The sequence below is a fragment of the Henckelia pumila genome, chromosome 1 (genome assembly GCF_033568475.1).
Source record: "Henckelia pumila isolate YLH828 chromosome 1, ASM3356847v2, whole genome shotgun sequence".
NCBI classification, from domain to species: domain Eukaryota; kingdom Viridiplantae; phylum Streptophyta; class Magnoliopsida; order Lamiales; family Gesneriaceae; genus Henckelia; species Henckelia pumila.
This window is the reverse complement of record NC_133120.1, coordinates 88,480,828-88,496,983: the sequence shown is the minus strand read 5'-3', so window position 1 is coordinate 88,496,983 and position 16,156 is coordinate 88,480,828. Positions and strand designations below refer to the sequence as shown.

General features: G+C 42.1%; 1 protein-coding gene across 1 annotated transcript; it reads right to left on the bottom strand.

Annotated features, from left to right (window-relative positions):
* Positions 1-7,267: 7,267 nt before the first annotated feature.
* LOC140867662 (uncharacterized) lies at positions 7,268-9,620 on the bottom strand. The gene is made up of 2 exons (XM_073272717.1): positions 9,606-9,620; positions 7,268-7,909 (listed from the first exon to the last, which is right to left on the bottom strand). Exons 1-2 carry the CDS (start codon positions 9,618-9,620, stop codon positions 7,268-7,270), a joined length of 657 nt encoding a protein of 218 aa, XP_073128818.1.
* Between the last annotated feature and the right edge of the window lie 6,536 nt (positions 9,621-16,156).

Below are 16,156 nucleotides of genomic sequence, written 5' to 3'. Positions count from 1 at the left end.
TCAATCACTACAGCATTCTTCGTCATCCAATCCATCCCAAGATTTAAGTCAAACTCTGGCATAGGCAGATGTATGAAGTTTTCAACCACTGACTGTCCTTGCAATAGCAGTTCAAGATTCTTCACAAATCTCCGGGTGGATAGCTCTTCCCCCGAAGGGATAGTCACTGAAAACCCAATCATCGATTCTTCATGCTGAATACCCCTCTTATTGGCAAAAGCCTCCAAAATAAAATAATGGGTAGCCCTGAGTCTAACAAGGCTCTAGTGGCTACACCGGCTACTATAATCCTACTTGCATTAACGGTGATACAACCACAGAAAAGATTGAAGTTAAATAACACAAGTTCTACTTAGATTCTTCCTAAGTCAACAAATTCCCAAATTAAATACAATACATGTTATCACAGTCAAATTCCTCAAAATAAGCAACGTACTACAAAATCATACTCCCAATCAAGGAAACCTATAATCAACATGCATCAATGAATTGCTTAATTATTGTAAACCAAAGACTTATAATGTTACCTGCAGGAAGGGTAGCGTCTGGGTAAGCCTCCTTAGCATGCATCACGAACACTCGACCCTACCCGGGCCTCCTCAACTCAAGACAGTTGCTAGCCATGTGTCCGGGCTTCTTACACTTGAAGCATACTCCTGCACCTGCTAAACATCTCCCGAAATGAGGCCGATGACACTCCTTGCAAAGTGGTTTCTCCCCAGTCTTGGGAGGAGCGGGTAACTGGGCCTGATGCCCCTGGTTCCTAAATGGTTCCTGCTGACGCTGCGGTCCAACGTACGACTTCTTGCCATGCTGCTGCTGCTGGCCATGCGCTGGGAATGGCCTCTTACCCTGCGCCTCAGCGCTGATGTCCCTCAATGTCTGCTCGGACCTCAAAGATCATTTGAGCGCAGAAGCATAGTCAGCTGGCTCCGCCATAAGCACATCCCGGCGGATAGATAGAGGCTCGCAATCCAACAATAAAGTGCTGGAGCTTCTCAGCCTCGTCGTCTCCAATCAAAGGCACAAAATGGCAACCCCGCTCAAATTTCACCACGAACTGAGCCACTGATAGATCTCCATGTCGCAGGCTCATGAACTCCGTCTTCAAACGGGCCCTCACATCCGTGGTGAAATACTTCTCAAAGAAAAGTCTCTTGAAATCAGTCCAAGGTAGGGTAATCGGATCCACTGTCTTCTCCACTCCCTCCCACCAGAGGGCAGCATCATCCTGGAGAAGGAAGACAGCACAACGCACTCGATCAGGATCTCCCAACTGCATATAGCGAAAGATCACCTCCAGCGAACGAGTCCATCCTTCCGCTACTAGCGGATCAGTAGTGCCAGGAAAGTCTTTCGGATTAATCTTCCTAAACTTCTCGTAAACAGTCCCAAGTCCAGCCCTCGGAGCATCCACATGTCGCTCTAAGATACGAGCGAAGCCAGCTAGCACCGGAGTCCCCACATCCGCAGCTGGTGGAGGTGGCGGCGGAGGATGCGCATTGAGATCACGACGACGTGCCATCTACACGCAAGTTTGAATTCTCACATTCAAATTTCATGCCTTAAAATATTTTTCTTTAAACTTAAACATGCTCAAAATATTAAAGGAACTAGCACTATCAAACTTAAACAGATAGAAGTAATGAAAACTTAAATCTTACAGACTTTGAGGCGAGATCCTTTGAGTTTCGGAAACCAGTAGTAGGCTCAGCCCAAACCAAGACCGTGCTCTGATACCAACTGAAACGACCCTAACCTCTAAACTAATTAAATAATAAAGAAAATACGGATTTATAAAAAAATTTTGCCATGACCCGTTTGAAAATACAACAACCAACCTGTCACATGCAGCAGTTCAACCAAAAGAAATAAACACCAGATAAAAGTCCAACATGATAATCATAAACTTCAAAAAGGAAAGGCAACCCCACACGGTTGCAGTAAAGTGTTGACAATATTTAAGGCAAACATTTGAGCACAGGGAAACTCATCCTGGCTACAACATAAAAATACTCCTCATAACAATTCATTATTACATGCATAAACTAAGCGGAAGCAAATAAAGTAGCAACGGTCAAGGGCCTTGCACCACCGGCAACCTCAACCCCGAGGATCCTACCCCTCGATCCCTAGGTACTCCTCCTCACCTGACAATCAAACAAGCATAGTGAGTCTAATGACTCAGCAAGTATAAACAGTGTAATAACAAGGGTTTGAAAATACCTGCAGTAATACTCAAAGTAATGTACATAATATACTTTGCAACTTAAACTGAAAATATGCATGATACAAGAGAATGAGACAACCTGTAAATAATGAACTCACGCTATGAGACTTTTGATCTTTCCAAACTTAACATGAAACTGAACTTGAAACTGAAACACGATACTTTCATAAACTTTAATTTATTTTCTGAGAACTTAGTTCATTAATTGTGACACTTTCTTTAATATTTTGATCGATCATGGCTGCAGTGCATTATGCCGGCAAGGAAGTCAAGATTTCTCTCAATCCCTAATTTCCCCTCTGTGGTAAGGAAACCGAGATTTCTCCCAGCCCCTCCTTACACGTCTGATTGGTAAGGAAATCAAGATTTCTCCCGACCCCTCCTTACACGTCTGATTGGTAAGGAAACCAAGATTTCTCTCGGCCCCTCCTTACACGTTTGGGTGGTAGGGAAACCAAGATTTCTCCCGACCCCTCCCTACACGTCTAAGTCACAAATCAATTCACTTTCTTTTAATACTTTTCTTTCTTGACTTGGAACTTTAACCTTTCTTGAGATGCAAAAGAAATACTTTACTTGCTTTAACTTTACTCAACTCGAAGACGAGAACTCACGCACACGAATATGCAACTTTAGGGAATGAAACCCAACTCAAAAATATGGATGTTAGGTAGGTGAGTGCCCTTAGGTGAACTACCAAAACTTTAAGTCCTATTCTTACAAACAAGGCATAACCCGAGCAATCAAACCGAAAAGCCCATAACTCAATCTTACCTTGCCCGAATTCAACCCTGCTCGAACCGACACTCTCCATACACTACAAACAACCCATAGAACCATATTGTATCCTCATTTGACAGCCTATGCAACCTGAACAAAAACCCAATCCGGACAGCCCACTTTTGCTCACAAAATTCAGCACCGACACCTAAACTTCAAAAATCCATAATTTGATGAAATTTTACCCGAAACGAGCCCATTTTATACCGACGCGACCACAACATCAAGTACTTGACCTAGGACCAGTCCAAGGCACGACCAGACCAGGGTTAATACCTCCCCTCCCCCGGAACAGTAACCCCCTGCTCAATGAATACAACACCCAACTTACTTCTAACTAAATGTTTCAACCCCATAATCCTTTTTCCTTAACTCTACTCCATACCAATCCACAAAACACCTTTATTAACACCACTTAGGACTTATCCCAAGCACTAGGGCAACACCCAACCATACTCCCATTCCACAATTTCGAAATCATCAAAATCAAGCAACAAACGTGCCTTGATCCTTGTTAAATCAATGCAACCAAATTCCAAACAACATAATGCATTAATCATACATTCAAAACAGCCCTAATACCATGAAAATTTCGAAATATATATATAGGGCATACTTCTGAAAATTTCAAAAATCATATATGAAATCAAAACACCCCATTCTTTCCATCACAATACATAATGCAACTCCTTAAAACTTATAGCACTTCCAAATTTCGAGAATCCCCCAAGAACCCTACTGAAAAGTGTCAAAATTTCGAACCCTATATGCATACATTAACAAGCATTTCAAAAATATTAAAGGGAATAAGAACAAGAGTATAACTAGCTTGAATGAGAGCCCAAGAAAAAGTCTACATTTGCCTTAGCTAGCTTCACCCACAAAACCGAAATGAAAGAGGGGAGAAGGGACTGGAAAATCTTGGACTAACACCTAGAAGAACCTCTCTAGGTGACCTTCCGGCGAAGGCGGCGGCGGCGGCTGGAGCTTGGATGAGGGGGTAGCCGATGGAAAATGAGCAAATGGAGGGAATGAGAGAATGGAGGGGGCGGCTACAAGGAAATATTAGGGCTAGGGTTTCCAAATAAATGATTTATTGTGTTTAAAAATAATTGAAGTGTGTAGTGTGTAAGTGTATTTTAAAAGTGGGTGTAAGTGTTGCTTTTAAAAGTACAACTTATAGTACAACTTTATAGTACAACTTTTCCTACTACTTACACTAATAAAATTCCTAAGTTTAAAAACCCCTAATCAAAAATATTAAATTGGGTTTTACTAATCCGGGTTTATGAAAATTTTAATTTTCGACAAAGTCAAAGAATAAGCCCAATATTGCAATACTAAAGAAAATGATTTTCTGACACCCGAAAACTTCTAACTTTTGAATTCTCATCTAATTTTCCTCTTACCTCCCTACTAAACTTTCAAAAATAGAAATTCTTGGAATCTACCGCCAAAAATCCACCATCGCCATACGCCGGAACCGAAAGCCACTGTCTCAAAAATTTCAATAATAAAGAACTTAAAATATTTGAGCACTTAAACTTTAAAGGAAAATTAAGCAATTAATTCCAAGCAATTAAAATCATAATTATTAAAAGAATTTTAGGCATGGAATTTAAATTATGAAATTCTAGGTGCTACAATTCCTCCCTCCCTAATATGGAATTTCGTCCTCGAAATTAGAACTTACCAAAGAGTTCAGGATAGCGAGTCCTAATATCTGCCTCTGTATCCTAAATGGCCTCTTCGTCCGAATGATTCAACCACTTAACCTTGACCATCGGGATAGTCTTGTTACGAAGTCTCCTCTCCTGTCTCCCCATAATCCGGTCAGGTTTCTCTTCATAAGTCATGTGAAGAGATAACTCAGGAGGTTCAAAGTTAAGCATATGAGAAGGATTCGAGATATACTTCCTCAGCATGGATACGTGAAAGACGTTGTGTACTCCAGCAAGATTAGGCGGTAAGGCCAACCTATAGGCTAACGTCTCCACTCTGTCAAGAATCTTGAAAGACCCAACGAATCTCGGAGCCAATTTCCCTTCTTCCTGAATCTCAACACGCATTTCAAAGGGGCTACTCGGATAAAAACATGATCACCCACTGAGAACTCCAAGTCTTTCCTCCCATGATCTGCGTAACTCTTCTGCCTACTCTGGAAGTCTTCATCCTAACTCGGATCTCGACTACAACCTCATCTTTTTAACTGGCCAACCTCAGGTCCTAACTCTGATTTCTCACCAACAATCATCCTAGAAAACTGATGATCTGCACTTTCTCCCATAAAGGGCCTCGTAAGGAGCGATGACGACAACAAAATCCACGGTAATATTCTCCCATTTTCACTCGGTAATTGGGGGGTGGCTTAAGCAATCCCGCAGGTCTCTGATGCTCTTCTTTGACTTGCTGGCATGCCAGGCATCCTGACACCAATCGGGCGTATGGAGCAAACTCTCTGCCTCCACTATCAATCTCCTCAACTCTCTGCCTCAACTTACTTAACTTCTCAACAATTGCCCGAGCAAACTCTAATACGGCCAAATAATGTAGCCTGCACTGTCAAAGCTGACAACTTAGGAGCTCTAACCTCGGCATAGAACTCTAGTCCAAAACTCCGAATCTTATCCTGCAATGGTCTAGACACCGTCAAAGAGGCATAAGCAATGACTCTATCTCGTTGCATAAGAACTGCTCCCAGTTCTTAACTTGGAAGCATCAGTGTAAACCACAAAATCACCTTGCTCTGCTGGCATGGCTAAAACTGGTGCCGACGTACGGGCCTCCTTCGACACATCAAAGTTCTCTTGGCACTACGGGCTCCTTGTAACTTGATCAAAGAGATCCTCAATTCTAGGAAGTGGGTACTTGTTCTTCACTGTTACACCATTCAACCCTCGATAGTCTATGCACAATCTTAGACTTCCGTCCTTCTTTTCACAAAGAGGACTGGTGCGCCCCATGGAGAGAAGCTAGGGCGTATGAACCCTTTATCAAGTAGCTCTTAAATCTGCTCCTTAAGTTCTCTTATTTCTGTGGGAGCTAGTCTGTAGGGTGCCTTAGAAATTGGCACGGTACCGGGAACCAGATCTATAGAGACCTCAATATCTCTATCAGGCGGAATGCCCGTAACAAGATCAGGGAGCACATCCCCAAAATTTCTGACAACGTCCCCATCTAAAATGGCTGGACGCGCTGGCGACTCTGTCAAAGGTAAGCTGGCTAGAAATGGCTCGCATCCATTAAGCACGAGTTGCTTAGCTTGCAAAGAGGATAAGATTAAAGTTTCCTCAAACTTCTAGCAGTCTTGAACCAAAAGGGCTACTCTCCTTCAGGTCTGACTAGTACTGTCCTGCACTGAAAATCAATCACTACAACATTCTTTGTCATCCAATCCATCCCAAGATTTAAGTCAAACTCTGGCATAGGCAGAAGTATGAAGCCTGCAACCACTGACTGTCCTTGCAATAGCAGTTCAAGATTCTTCACAAATCTCCGGGTGGATAGCTCTTCCCCCGAAGGGATAGTCACTGAAAACCCAATCATCGATTCTTCATGCTGAATGCCCCTCTTATGGGCAAAAGCCTCCAAAATAAAAGAATGGGTAGCCCTGAGTCTAACAAGGCTCTAGTGGCTACACCGACTACTATAATCCTACTTGCATTAACGGTGATAAAACCACAGAAAAGATTGAAGTTAAATAACACAAGTTCTACTTAGATTCTTCCTAAGTCAACAAATTCCCAAATTAAATACTATACATGCTATCACAGTCAAATTCCTCAAAATAAGCAACGTACTACAAAATCATACTCCCAATCAAGGAAACCTATAATCAACATGCATCAATGAATTGCTTAATTATTGTAAACCAAAGACTTATAATGTTACCTGCAGGAAGGGTAGCATCTGGGTAGGCCTCCTCAGCCTGCATCATGAACACACGACCCTACCCGGGCCTCCTCAACTCTAGACAGTTGCTAGCCATGTGTTCGGGCTTCTTACACTTGAAGCATACTCCTGCGCCTGCTAAACATCTCCCGAAATGAGGCCGATGGCACTCCTTGCAAAGCGGTTTCTCCCCAGTCTTGGGAGGAGCGGGTAACTGGGCCTGATGCCCCTGGTGCCTAAAGGGTTCCTACTAACGCTGCGGTCCAACGTACGACTTCTTTCCATGCTGCTACTGCTGGCCATGCGCTGGGAATGGCCTCTTACCCTGCGCCTCAGCGCTGATGTCTCTCAATGTCTTCTCGGACCTCAAAGCTCGTTTGAGCGCAGAAGCATAGTCAGCTGGCTCCGCCTAAGCACATCCCGACGGATAGAGGGTCGCAATCCAACAATAAAGTACTGGAGCTTCTCAGCCTCGTCGTCTCCAATCAAAGGCACAAAATGGCAACCCCGCTCAAATTTCACCACGAACTGAGCCACTGATAGATCTCCTTGTCGCAGGCTCATGAACTCCGTCTTCAAACGGGCCCTCACATCCGCGGTGAAATACTTTTCAAAGAAAAGTCTCTTGAAATCAGTCCAAGGTAGGGTATTCGGATCCACTGTCTTATCCACTCCCTCCCACCAGAGGGCAGCATCATCCTGGAGAAGGAAGACAGCACAACGCACTCGATCAGGATCTCCCAACTGCATATAGCGAAAGATCACCTCCAGCGAACGAGTCCATCCTTCCGCTACTAGCGGATCAGTAGTGCCAGCAAAGTCTTTCGGATTCATCTTCCTAAACTTCTCGTAAACAGTCCCAAGTACAGCCCTCGGAGCATCCACATGTCGCTCTAAGATACGGGGTAAGCCAGCTAGCACCTGAGTCCCCACATCCGCAGCTGGTGGAGGTGGCGGAGGCAGAGGTGGCGGCGGAGGATGCGCATTGAGATCACGATGACGTGCAATCTACACGCAAGTTCGAATTCTCACATTCAAATTTCATGCCTTAAAATATTTTTCTTTAAACTTAAACATGCTCAAAATATTAAAGGAACTAGCACTATCAAACTTAAACAGATAGAAGTAATGAAAACTTAAATCTTACAGACTTTGAGGCGAGATCCTTTGAGTTTCGGAAACCGGTAGTAGGCTTAGCCCAAACCAAGACCGTGCTCTGATACCAACTGAAACGACCCTAACCTCTAAACTAATTAAATAATAAAGAAAATACGGATTTATAAAAAAAAATTTCCATGACCCGTTTGAAAATACAACAACCAACCTGTCACATGCAGCAGTTCGACCAAAAGAAATAGACACCAGATAAAAGTCCAACATGATAATCATAAACTTCAAAAAGAAAAGGCAACCCCACACGGTTGCAGTAAAGTGTTGACAATATTTAAGGCAAACATTTGAGCACAGGGAAACTCATCCTGGCTACAACATAAAAATACTCCTCATAACAATTCATTATTACATGCATAAACTAAGCGGAAGCAAATAAAGTAGCAACGGTCAAGGGCCTTGCACCACCGGCGACCTCAACCCCGAGGATCCTGCCCCTCGATCCCTAGGTACTCCTCCTCACCTGACAATCAAACAATCATAGTGAGTCTAATGACTCAGCAAGTATAAACAGTGTAATAAAAAGGGTTTGAAAATACCTACAGTAATACTCAAAGTACTGTACATAATATACTTTGCAACTTAAACTGAAAATATGCATGATACAAGAGAATGAAACAACCTGTAAATAATGAACTCACGCCAACTCACGCTATGAGAATTTTGATCTTTCCAAACTTAACATGAAATTGAACTTGAAACTGAAACACGATACTTTCATAAACTTTCCTTAAACTTTACTTTCTTTTCTGAGAACTTAGTTCATTAATTGTGACACTTTCTTTAATATTTTGATCGATCATGACTGCAGTGCACTATGCCGGCAAGGAAGTCAAGATTTCTCTCAACCCCTCATTTCCCATCTATGGTAAGAAAACCAAGATTTCTCCCAGCCCCTCCTTACACGTCTGATTGGTAAGGAAACCAAGATTTCTCCCGACCCCTCCTTACACGTCTGATTGGTAAGGAAACCAAGATTTCTCCCGGCCCCTCCTTACACGTTTGGGTGGTAGGGAAACCAAGATTTCTCCCGACCCCTCCCTACACGTCTAAGTCACAAATCAATTCACTTTCTTTTAATACTTTTCTTTCTTGACTTGGAACTTTAACTTTTCTTGAGATGCAAAAGAAATACTTTACTTGCTTTAACTTTACTCAACTCGAAGACGAGAACTCACGCACACGAATATGCAACTTTAGGGAATGAAACCCAACTCAAAAATATGGATGTTAGGTGGGTGAGTGGTTGCCCTTAGGTGAACTACCCAAACTTTAAGTCATATTCTTACAAACAAGGCATAACCCGAGCAATCAAACCGAAAAGCCCATAACTCAATCTTACCTTACCCGAATTCGACCCCGCTCGAACCGACACTCTCCATACACTACAAAAAACACTTAGAACCATATTGTATCCTCATTTGACATCCTATGCAACCTGAACACAAACCCAATCCGGACAGCCCACTTTTGCTCACAAAATTCTGTACCGACACCTAAACTTCAAAAATCCATAACTTGTTGAAAACTTTACCCGAAACGAGCCCATTTTATACCGACGCGACCACAACATCAAGTACTTGACCTAGGACCAGTCCAAGGCACGACCAGACCAGGGTTACTACCTCCCCAGCCCCGGAACAGTAACCCCCTGCTCAATGAATACAACACCCAACTTACTTCTAACTAAATGTTTCAACCCCATAATCCTTTTTCCTTAACTCTACTCAATAACAATCCACAAAACACCTTTATTAACATCACTTAGGACTTATCCCAAGCACTAGGGCAACACCCAACCACACTCCCATTCCACAATTTCGAAATCATCAAAATCAAGCAACAAACGTGCCTTGATCCTTGTTAAATCAATGCAACCAATTGCCAAACAACATAATGCATTAATCATACATTCAAAACAGCCATAAAACCATGCAAATTTCGAAATATATATATAGGGCATACTTCTGAAAATTTCAAAAATCATATATGAAATCAAAACACCCCATTCTTTCCATCACAATACATAATGCAACTCCTTAAAACTTATAGCACTTCCAAATTTCGAAAATCCCCCAAGAACCCTACTGAAAAGTGTCAAAATTTCGAACCCTATATGCATACATTAACAAGCATTTCGAAAATATTAAAGGGAATAAGAACAAGAGTATAACTAGCTTGAATGAGAACCCAAGAAAAGTCTACACTTGCCTTAGCTAGCTTCACCCACAAAACCGAAATGAAAGAGGGGAGAAGGGGCTGGAAAATCTTGGACTAACACTTAGAAGAACCTCTCTAGGTGACCTTCCGGCGACGGCAAGAGGCGGCGGCGGCGGCTGGAGCTTGGAGGAGGGGGTAGCCGATGGAAAATGAGCAAATGGAGGGAATGAGAGAATGGAGGGGGCGGCTACAAGGAAATATTAGGGCTAGGGTTTCCAAATAAATGATTTATTGTGTTTAAAAATAATTGAAGTGTGTAGTGTGTAAGTGTATTTTAAAAGTAGGTGTAAGTGTTGATTTTAAAAGTACAACTTATAGCACAACTTTATAGTACAACTTTTCCTACTACTTACACTAATAAAATTTCTAAGTTTAAAAACCCCTAATCAAAAATATTAAATTGGGTTTTACTAATTCGGGTTTATGAAAATTCTAATTTTTGAAAAAGTCAAAGAATAAGCCCAATATTGCAATACTAAAGAAAATGATTTTCTGACACCCGGAAACTTCTAACTTTTGAATTCTCATCTAATTTTCCTCTTACCTCCCTACTAAACTTTCAAAAATAGAAATTCTTGGAATCTACCGCCAAAAATCCACCATCGCCATACGCCGGAACCGGAAGCCACTGTCTCAAAAATTTCAATAATAAAGAACTTAAAATATTTGAGCACTTAAACTTTAAAGGAAAATTAAGCAATTAATTCCAAGCAATTAAAATCATAATTATTAAAAGAATTTTAGGCATGGAATTTAAATTATGAAATTCTAGGTGCTACAGCCATATCATCATCTTCATCTTCTTCTTTGGATTGGCTAGATAAAGCAATCCCCTTTGCCTTGATATCTTCTTTCTTTATTTCCTTTCTTGTAGACAATTCCAACTCATGGGTTTTTAGATTCCCATGGAGTTGATCAAGGTCATAGGAAGCGGTGTCGCCTTTGTTGGATTCTATGATGGCCGTCCTCTTTGCATCTCACTCCTTGGGTAAGGCGCGTAAAGCTCTCCTCCACACTTGCTTGGTTGGATATTGTTCTCCAAGTTGGGCTAGCTCATTGATGATTTGAGAGAGCCTTCGGAACATGGTATCAACATCCTCACTAGCCTTCATCTCAAAAATGTCTCGTATTTGAGTTGAAGTAGATCGATCTTTGTCTCCTTGACTTGATTGGTTCCTTCGTGGCATATCTCCAATTTGTCCAAAATCTCTTTTGCAGATAAGCACATCGAGATCCGGTTGTACTCGTTCATATTTAAGGAACAATGAAGAATATTCATAGCTTTAGCATTTTGAGATATATCAATTTCATATCCTCCTTTGAAAAAGTCGTCCATTCCCTTTGGAATTTTGACTCCCTCAACCTCTTTCGTAGGTATGTAGCGACCTTTCACAGTTACCTTCCAAAGGTCATAGTCTACGGATTGGATATATAGGGACATTTGATTTTTCCAATATCCGTAGTTTATGCCGTTGAAAAGAGGAGGACGATTGGTTGATTGCCCTTGAGCATAATCGCTAGCTAGATTTGCCATAGAGCCTTTTTGAAAATATTTTGTAAAAAGGTGGCTTTGATACCACTTGTTAGAACCTAATGGTGGGAATTTAGGTTTTATTGGCAACTTTAGCAATTTAAAGCAATTATGCTAGTACGCAATCGGAAGACTTAAAGCAATTAATAATAAGTGCGGTAAATAAATGTGTAATGTAGATAAAGCAATAAAAGGGATAAGAGATGTTTATGAAAATTCGACGATAAATCGTCTACTTCTCCCCTTCTTGGTTAAGATCGATTAACCAAGGATCCACTAGCATTTCAACGTCTTGGCCTTGATGGCTCCAAAGATAGCCGTACAACTCAACACGATCACCGCGCTGATACAACTCAACACTTGGCCTTAAGGGCTCCAAAGATAGCCACAACACTCGTATAATACACTTGGCTTCACACACAAGTGTTTACAACAACCGAGCAACCAACTCACGAATGAACTTATACAAACAACCCTCGATTTTGAATATAACACACAAATATTTCTTGAACTTTTGAAGGAGAGGATCTTTGTAGTGACCCTGCATGGAATCACCTACTAACTGGCAACTAATAGCATGCATTAAACTTAATACAGCAAAATACTTAACAGAGTAAAAACGTGCGGAAACATAATCCATAATTTACATATCAGCTTAGTAATATAATCCAAGCTTAAATCTGTAGTGATACAACCAAATCAAAATTCTTAAAAGTAAACATTATACAGCTAATAAATCGTGCTGTATAAAAACTTGCAAAGCTCCTGCTCCCTAGTCCTGCCTTGAACTACCAGCTCCGTCCATCCTGCGACCTGCCCCATGGAATAGGGTATCCAAGATAACAACTAGGACGTGAGCGCTATGCCCAGTACATAGACATGAGTAAACATATGTATATAATGCATGCAACATGATGACTGGTACAGGGTCATCTGAAAAGTCATGCTCAGAACCGGCGCCATATGAGTGCTGCCACCGCACGGATCAACCTCTGGGTGCAACCACACTCGTCTAGTACACCAGAGTAGACAGACATAAATGCCCCCGCCGTCGCGGTACTCTCAGTGACAGACTAACGAGTATAGAGCTGAGCGGCTCTATAGTCAGGTATAACAAGAAATAGGCTCAACGTGTATATGCACATGACATATGAGTATAGAAAGCGATAAATCATACATCATGCCATATAATAATTCCAAATAAATGCAACATATAAACATGTATACTCGCTGGAAATCTCAGTCATTGTGTACGTACCTCTAGGCTAGTTCAAGTATAATAGGATCCTAGGTTCCAAGCCTATATTCAAAAATTCATCGTATCACTACATAAATTCTATAAGCCTTAACTAAGCTAATAAGTACTCTCAAAACTTAAATAGATTCCCGAACCATACCTTCGTCCGTAGTTAGCCCTTTGGAGTCGCTAGTCCCGGATGACTATAACCACACCTTGGTTATTCCAGAACCTCTATTATAATCGATAGGGCCCTCAAGTGTATATCTCACACTATATAACTGAAGAAGGAAACGCGGGAATTCGTATTTCAAAACTGAAGCAAATGAGCCCTATTTATAGCCAAAATCTCGGCAACGATCGGAACCACCGATCTCGGGATCGGAGCTTCCGATTCCAGCTCATTCTGTGCATGTCCGACACGTCGGGATCGGAACCACCGTTCCGGGATCGGAACTTCCGATCGAACCCCCGATCAACACTTGTCAAAACTCACAGTTGAGTCATCGAGCATTGCTGGCTGGCTGAGATCGGAACCTCCGTTCCTGATCGGAACGTCCGATCTCCGTGCATCCGATCTGCTTCCGAAGTGGTCAGGATCGGAGCTTCCGAACTGGGATCGGAGCTTCCGATCTGGCCCAAAGTCAAAAGCCCAAATTCCTCTTCCGAAGTCCAATAACACTCCGAAATAGATCAATTACTAACCCTTAATCATGTTTAACATATTATTATCTTAAAATGGGTTCCGGGTTACTACATTCTCCCCACCTTTAGATATTTCGTCCGCGAAATAACATCTAAAGATAAATCAAGATAACAATATGAAACAACAAACCATGTCTTATTACAACAACGGTAATTACATCTTATATGGTAATCAAAAATACAAAGCAAACAACTCAGGATATTCTGCTCGCATACGACTCTCAGTTTCCCAAGTTGCTTCTTCAACGCCTCGGCGCTGCCACTGTACCATCACAAGTGGTATAGTCTTGTTCCGAAGAACTTTCTCCTTCCTGTCTAGGATACAGATTGGTCGTTCAACAAAAGACAGATCTGGCTCTAGCTGAATATCAGTAGACTGAATCACATGAGATTCATCAGCTATGTACTGTCGAAGCAACGACACATGAAAAACATTGTGTATACTGGAAAGAGATGGCGGTAAAGCCAAACGATAAGCAACATCTCCGATCTTCTCCAGTATTTGGAAAGGCCCAATGTAACGAGGAGACAACTTGCCTTTCACACCAAATCTCATCACCTTCCTGAAAGGTGATACTCGCAGAAAAACATATTCACCAGGCTCAAACTGAAGTGGCCTGCGGCGAATATTCGCATAACTGGCTTGTCTATCTTGAGCAACTTTGATCCTATGCTTGATCAAATCTACCTTGTCTACAATCTGCTGCACCAATTCAGGACCCTCGACTTGCCGTTCCCCGACTTTATCCCAGAATAACGGAGTACGACACCGTCGACCATACAATGCCTCGAAAGGTGCCATATCAATACTACGATGATAACTGTTATTGTAGGCAAATTCAATCAAAGGTAACTGATCCTGCCAAGATAAACCAAAATCCATGATAGAAGAACGTAGCATATCCTCCAACGTACGAATAGTGCGCTCTGACTGCCCGTCAGTCTCCGGATGATACGCCGTGCTCAAACTCAGAGTGGTACCCAACGCCTGCTGAAAACTACCCCAAAAATGTGAAGTAAATCGCGGATCTCTATCACTGACGATACTCACTGGAATCCCATGTAATCGCACAATCTCCTGAATATATAAGTGTGCCATGCGATCATAAGAATACTCCCGGTTATAAGGAATGAAATGTGCTGATTTTGTCAAACGGTCAACGACAACCCAGATAGCATCACACTGACGTGAAGTCATAGGCAAGTGAGTAACAAAATCCATAGTCACGTGCTCCCACTTCCATTCGGGAATCTCAAGATTCTGCAGTAATCCACCTGGTCGTCGATGTTCAGCCTTGACCTGTTGACAAACCAAACATCTCGAAACAAATTGATACACACTTCGCTTCATCCCCTTCCACCAGAATCTAGTTCGCATGTCCTTATACATTTTCATACTTCCAGGATGAACTGATAATCGACTCCTGTGAGCTTGAGATAGAATATCATTCCTGAGCTCCGCAACATTAGGTACAACCACTCTATTGGATAGGCACAATAACCCATCTGCCTGAAAATGGAAGCCAGATGTATTAACTCCATTGGCTAGACGTGCCAATCGCTGAGTCTTAACATCAGATATCTGAGCATCTCTGATCCGAGAATACAATGCTGGCTCAGATAGAATAGTATACAAACGAATCCCATTCCTCCCTTTCTTGTGCTTGAGCGTAAAACTCAATGAACAGCACTCTTGAATCATATGAGATATTTCATTAGTCTGAAGTGCAGACAGTCTCACCTGCCGACTTAAGGCATCAGCAGTAAGATTAGCAGAACCTGGATGATATTTGATTTCACAATCATAATCCTTCAGGAGATCCATCCAGCGTCTCTGTCGCATATTCAACTCTGCCTGAGTGAATAAATACTTCAAACTCTTGTGATCCGTAAATATCTCAAATTTCTCGCCATAATGATAATGTCTCCAAATCTTGAGCGCAAATACAATGGCGGCTAACTCGAGATCATGCACTGGATAATTACTCTCATGCGTCTTCAACTGTCGAGAAGCATAGGCAATAACATGTCCATGCTGTGTCAACACACATCCCAACCCCTGACAAGAGGCATCAGTATAAACAACATAACCTCCTGATCCAGAAGGTAGAGCTAGCACAGGTGCAGTAGTAAGACGTCTACGCAGCTCGTGAAATGACTCCTCACAATCCGAGGACCAAATGAAGGCAACATCTTTCCGTGTAAGCTGAGTCAAAGGCCTGGCCAACTGTGAAAAATTCTCGATGAACCGACGGTAATATCCCGCTAGACCCAAGAAACTACGAATCTCAGCAACCGTCGTCGGTCGAGACCAGTTCAGCACTGCCTCTATCTTACTAGGATCAACAGATATCCCTTCATTAGAAATCACATGACCGAGAAATACTACCCG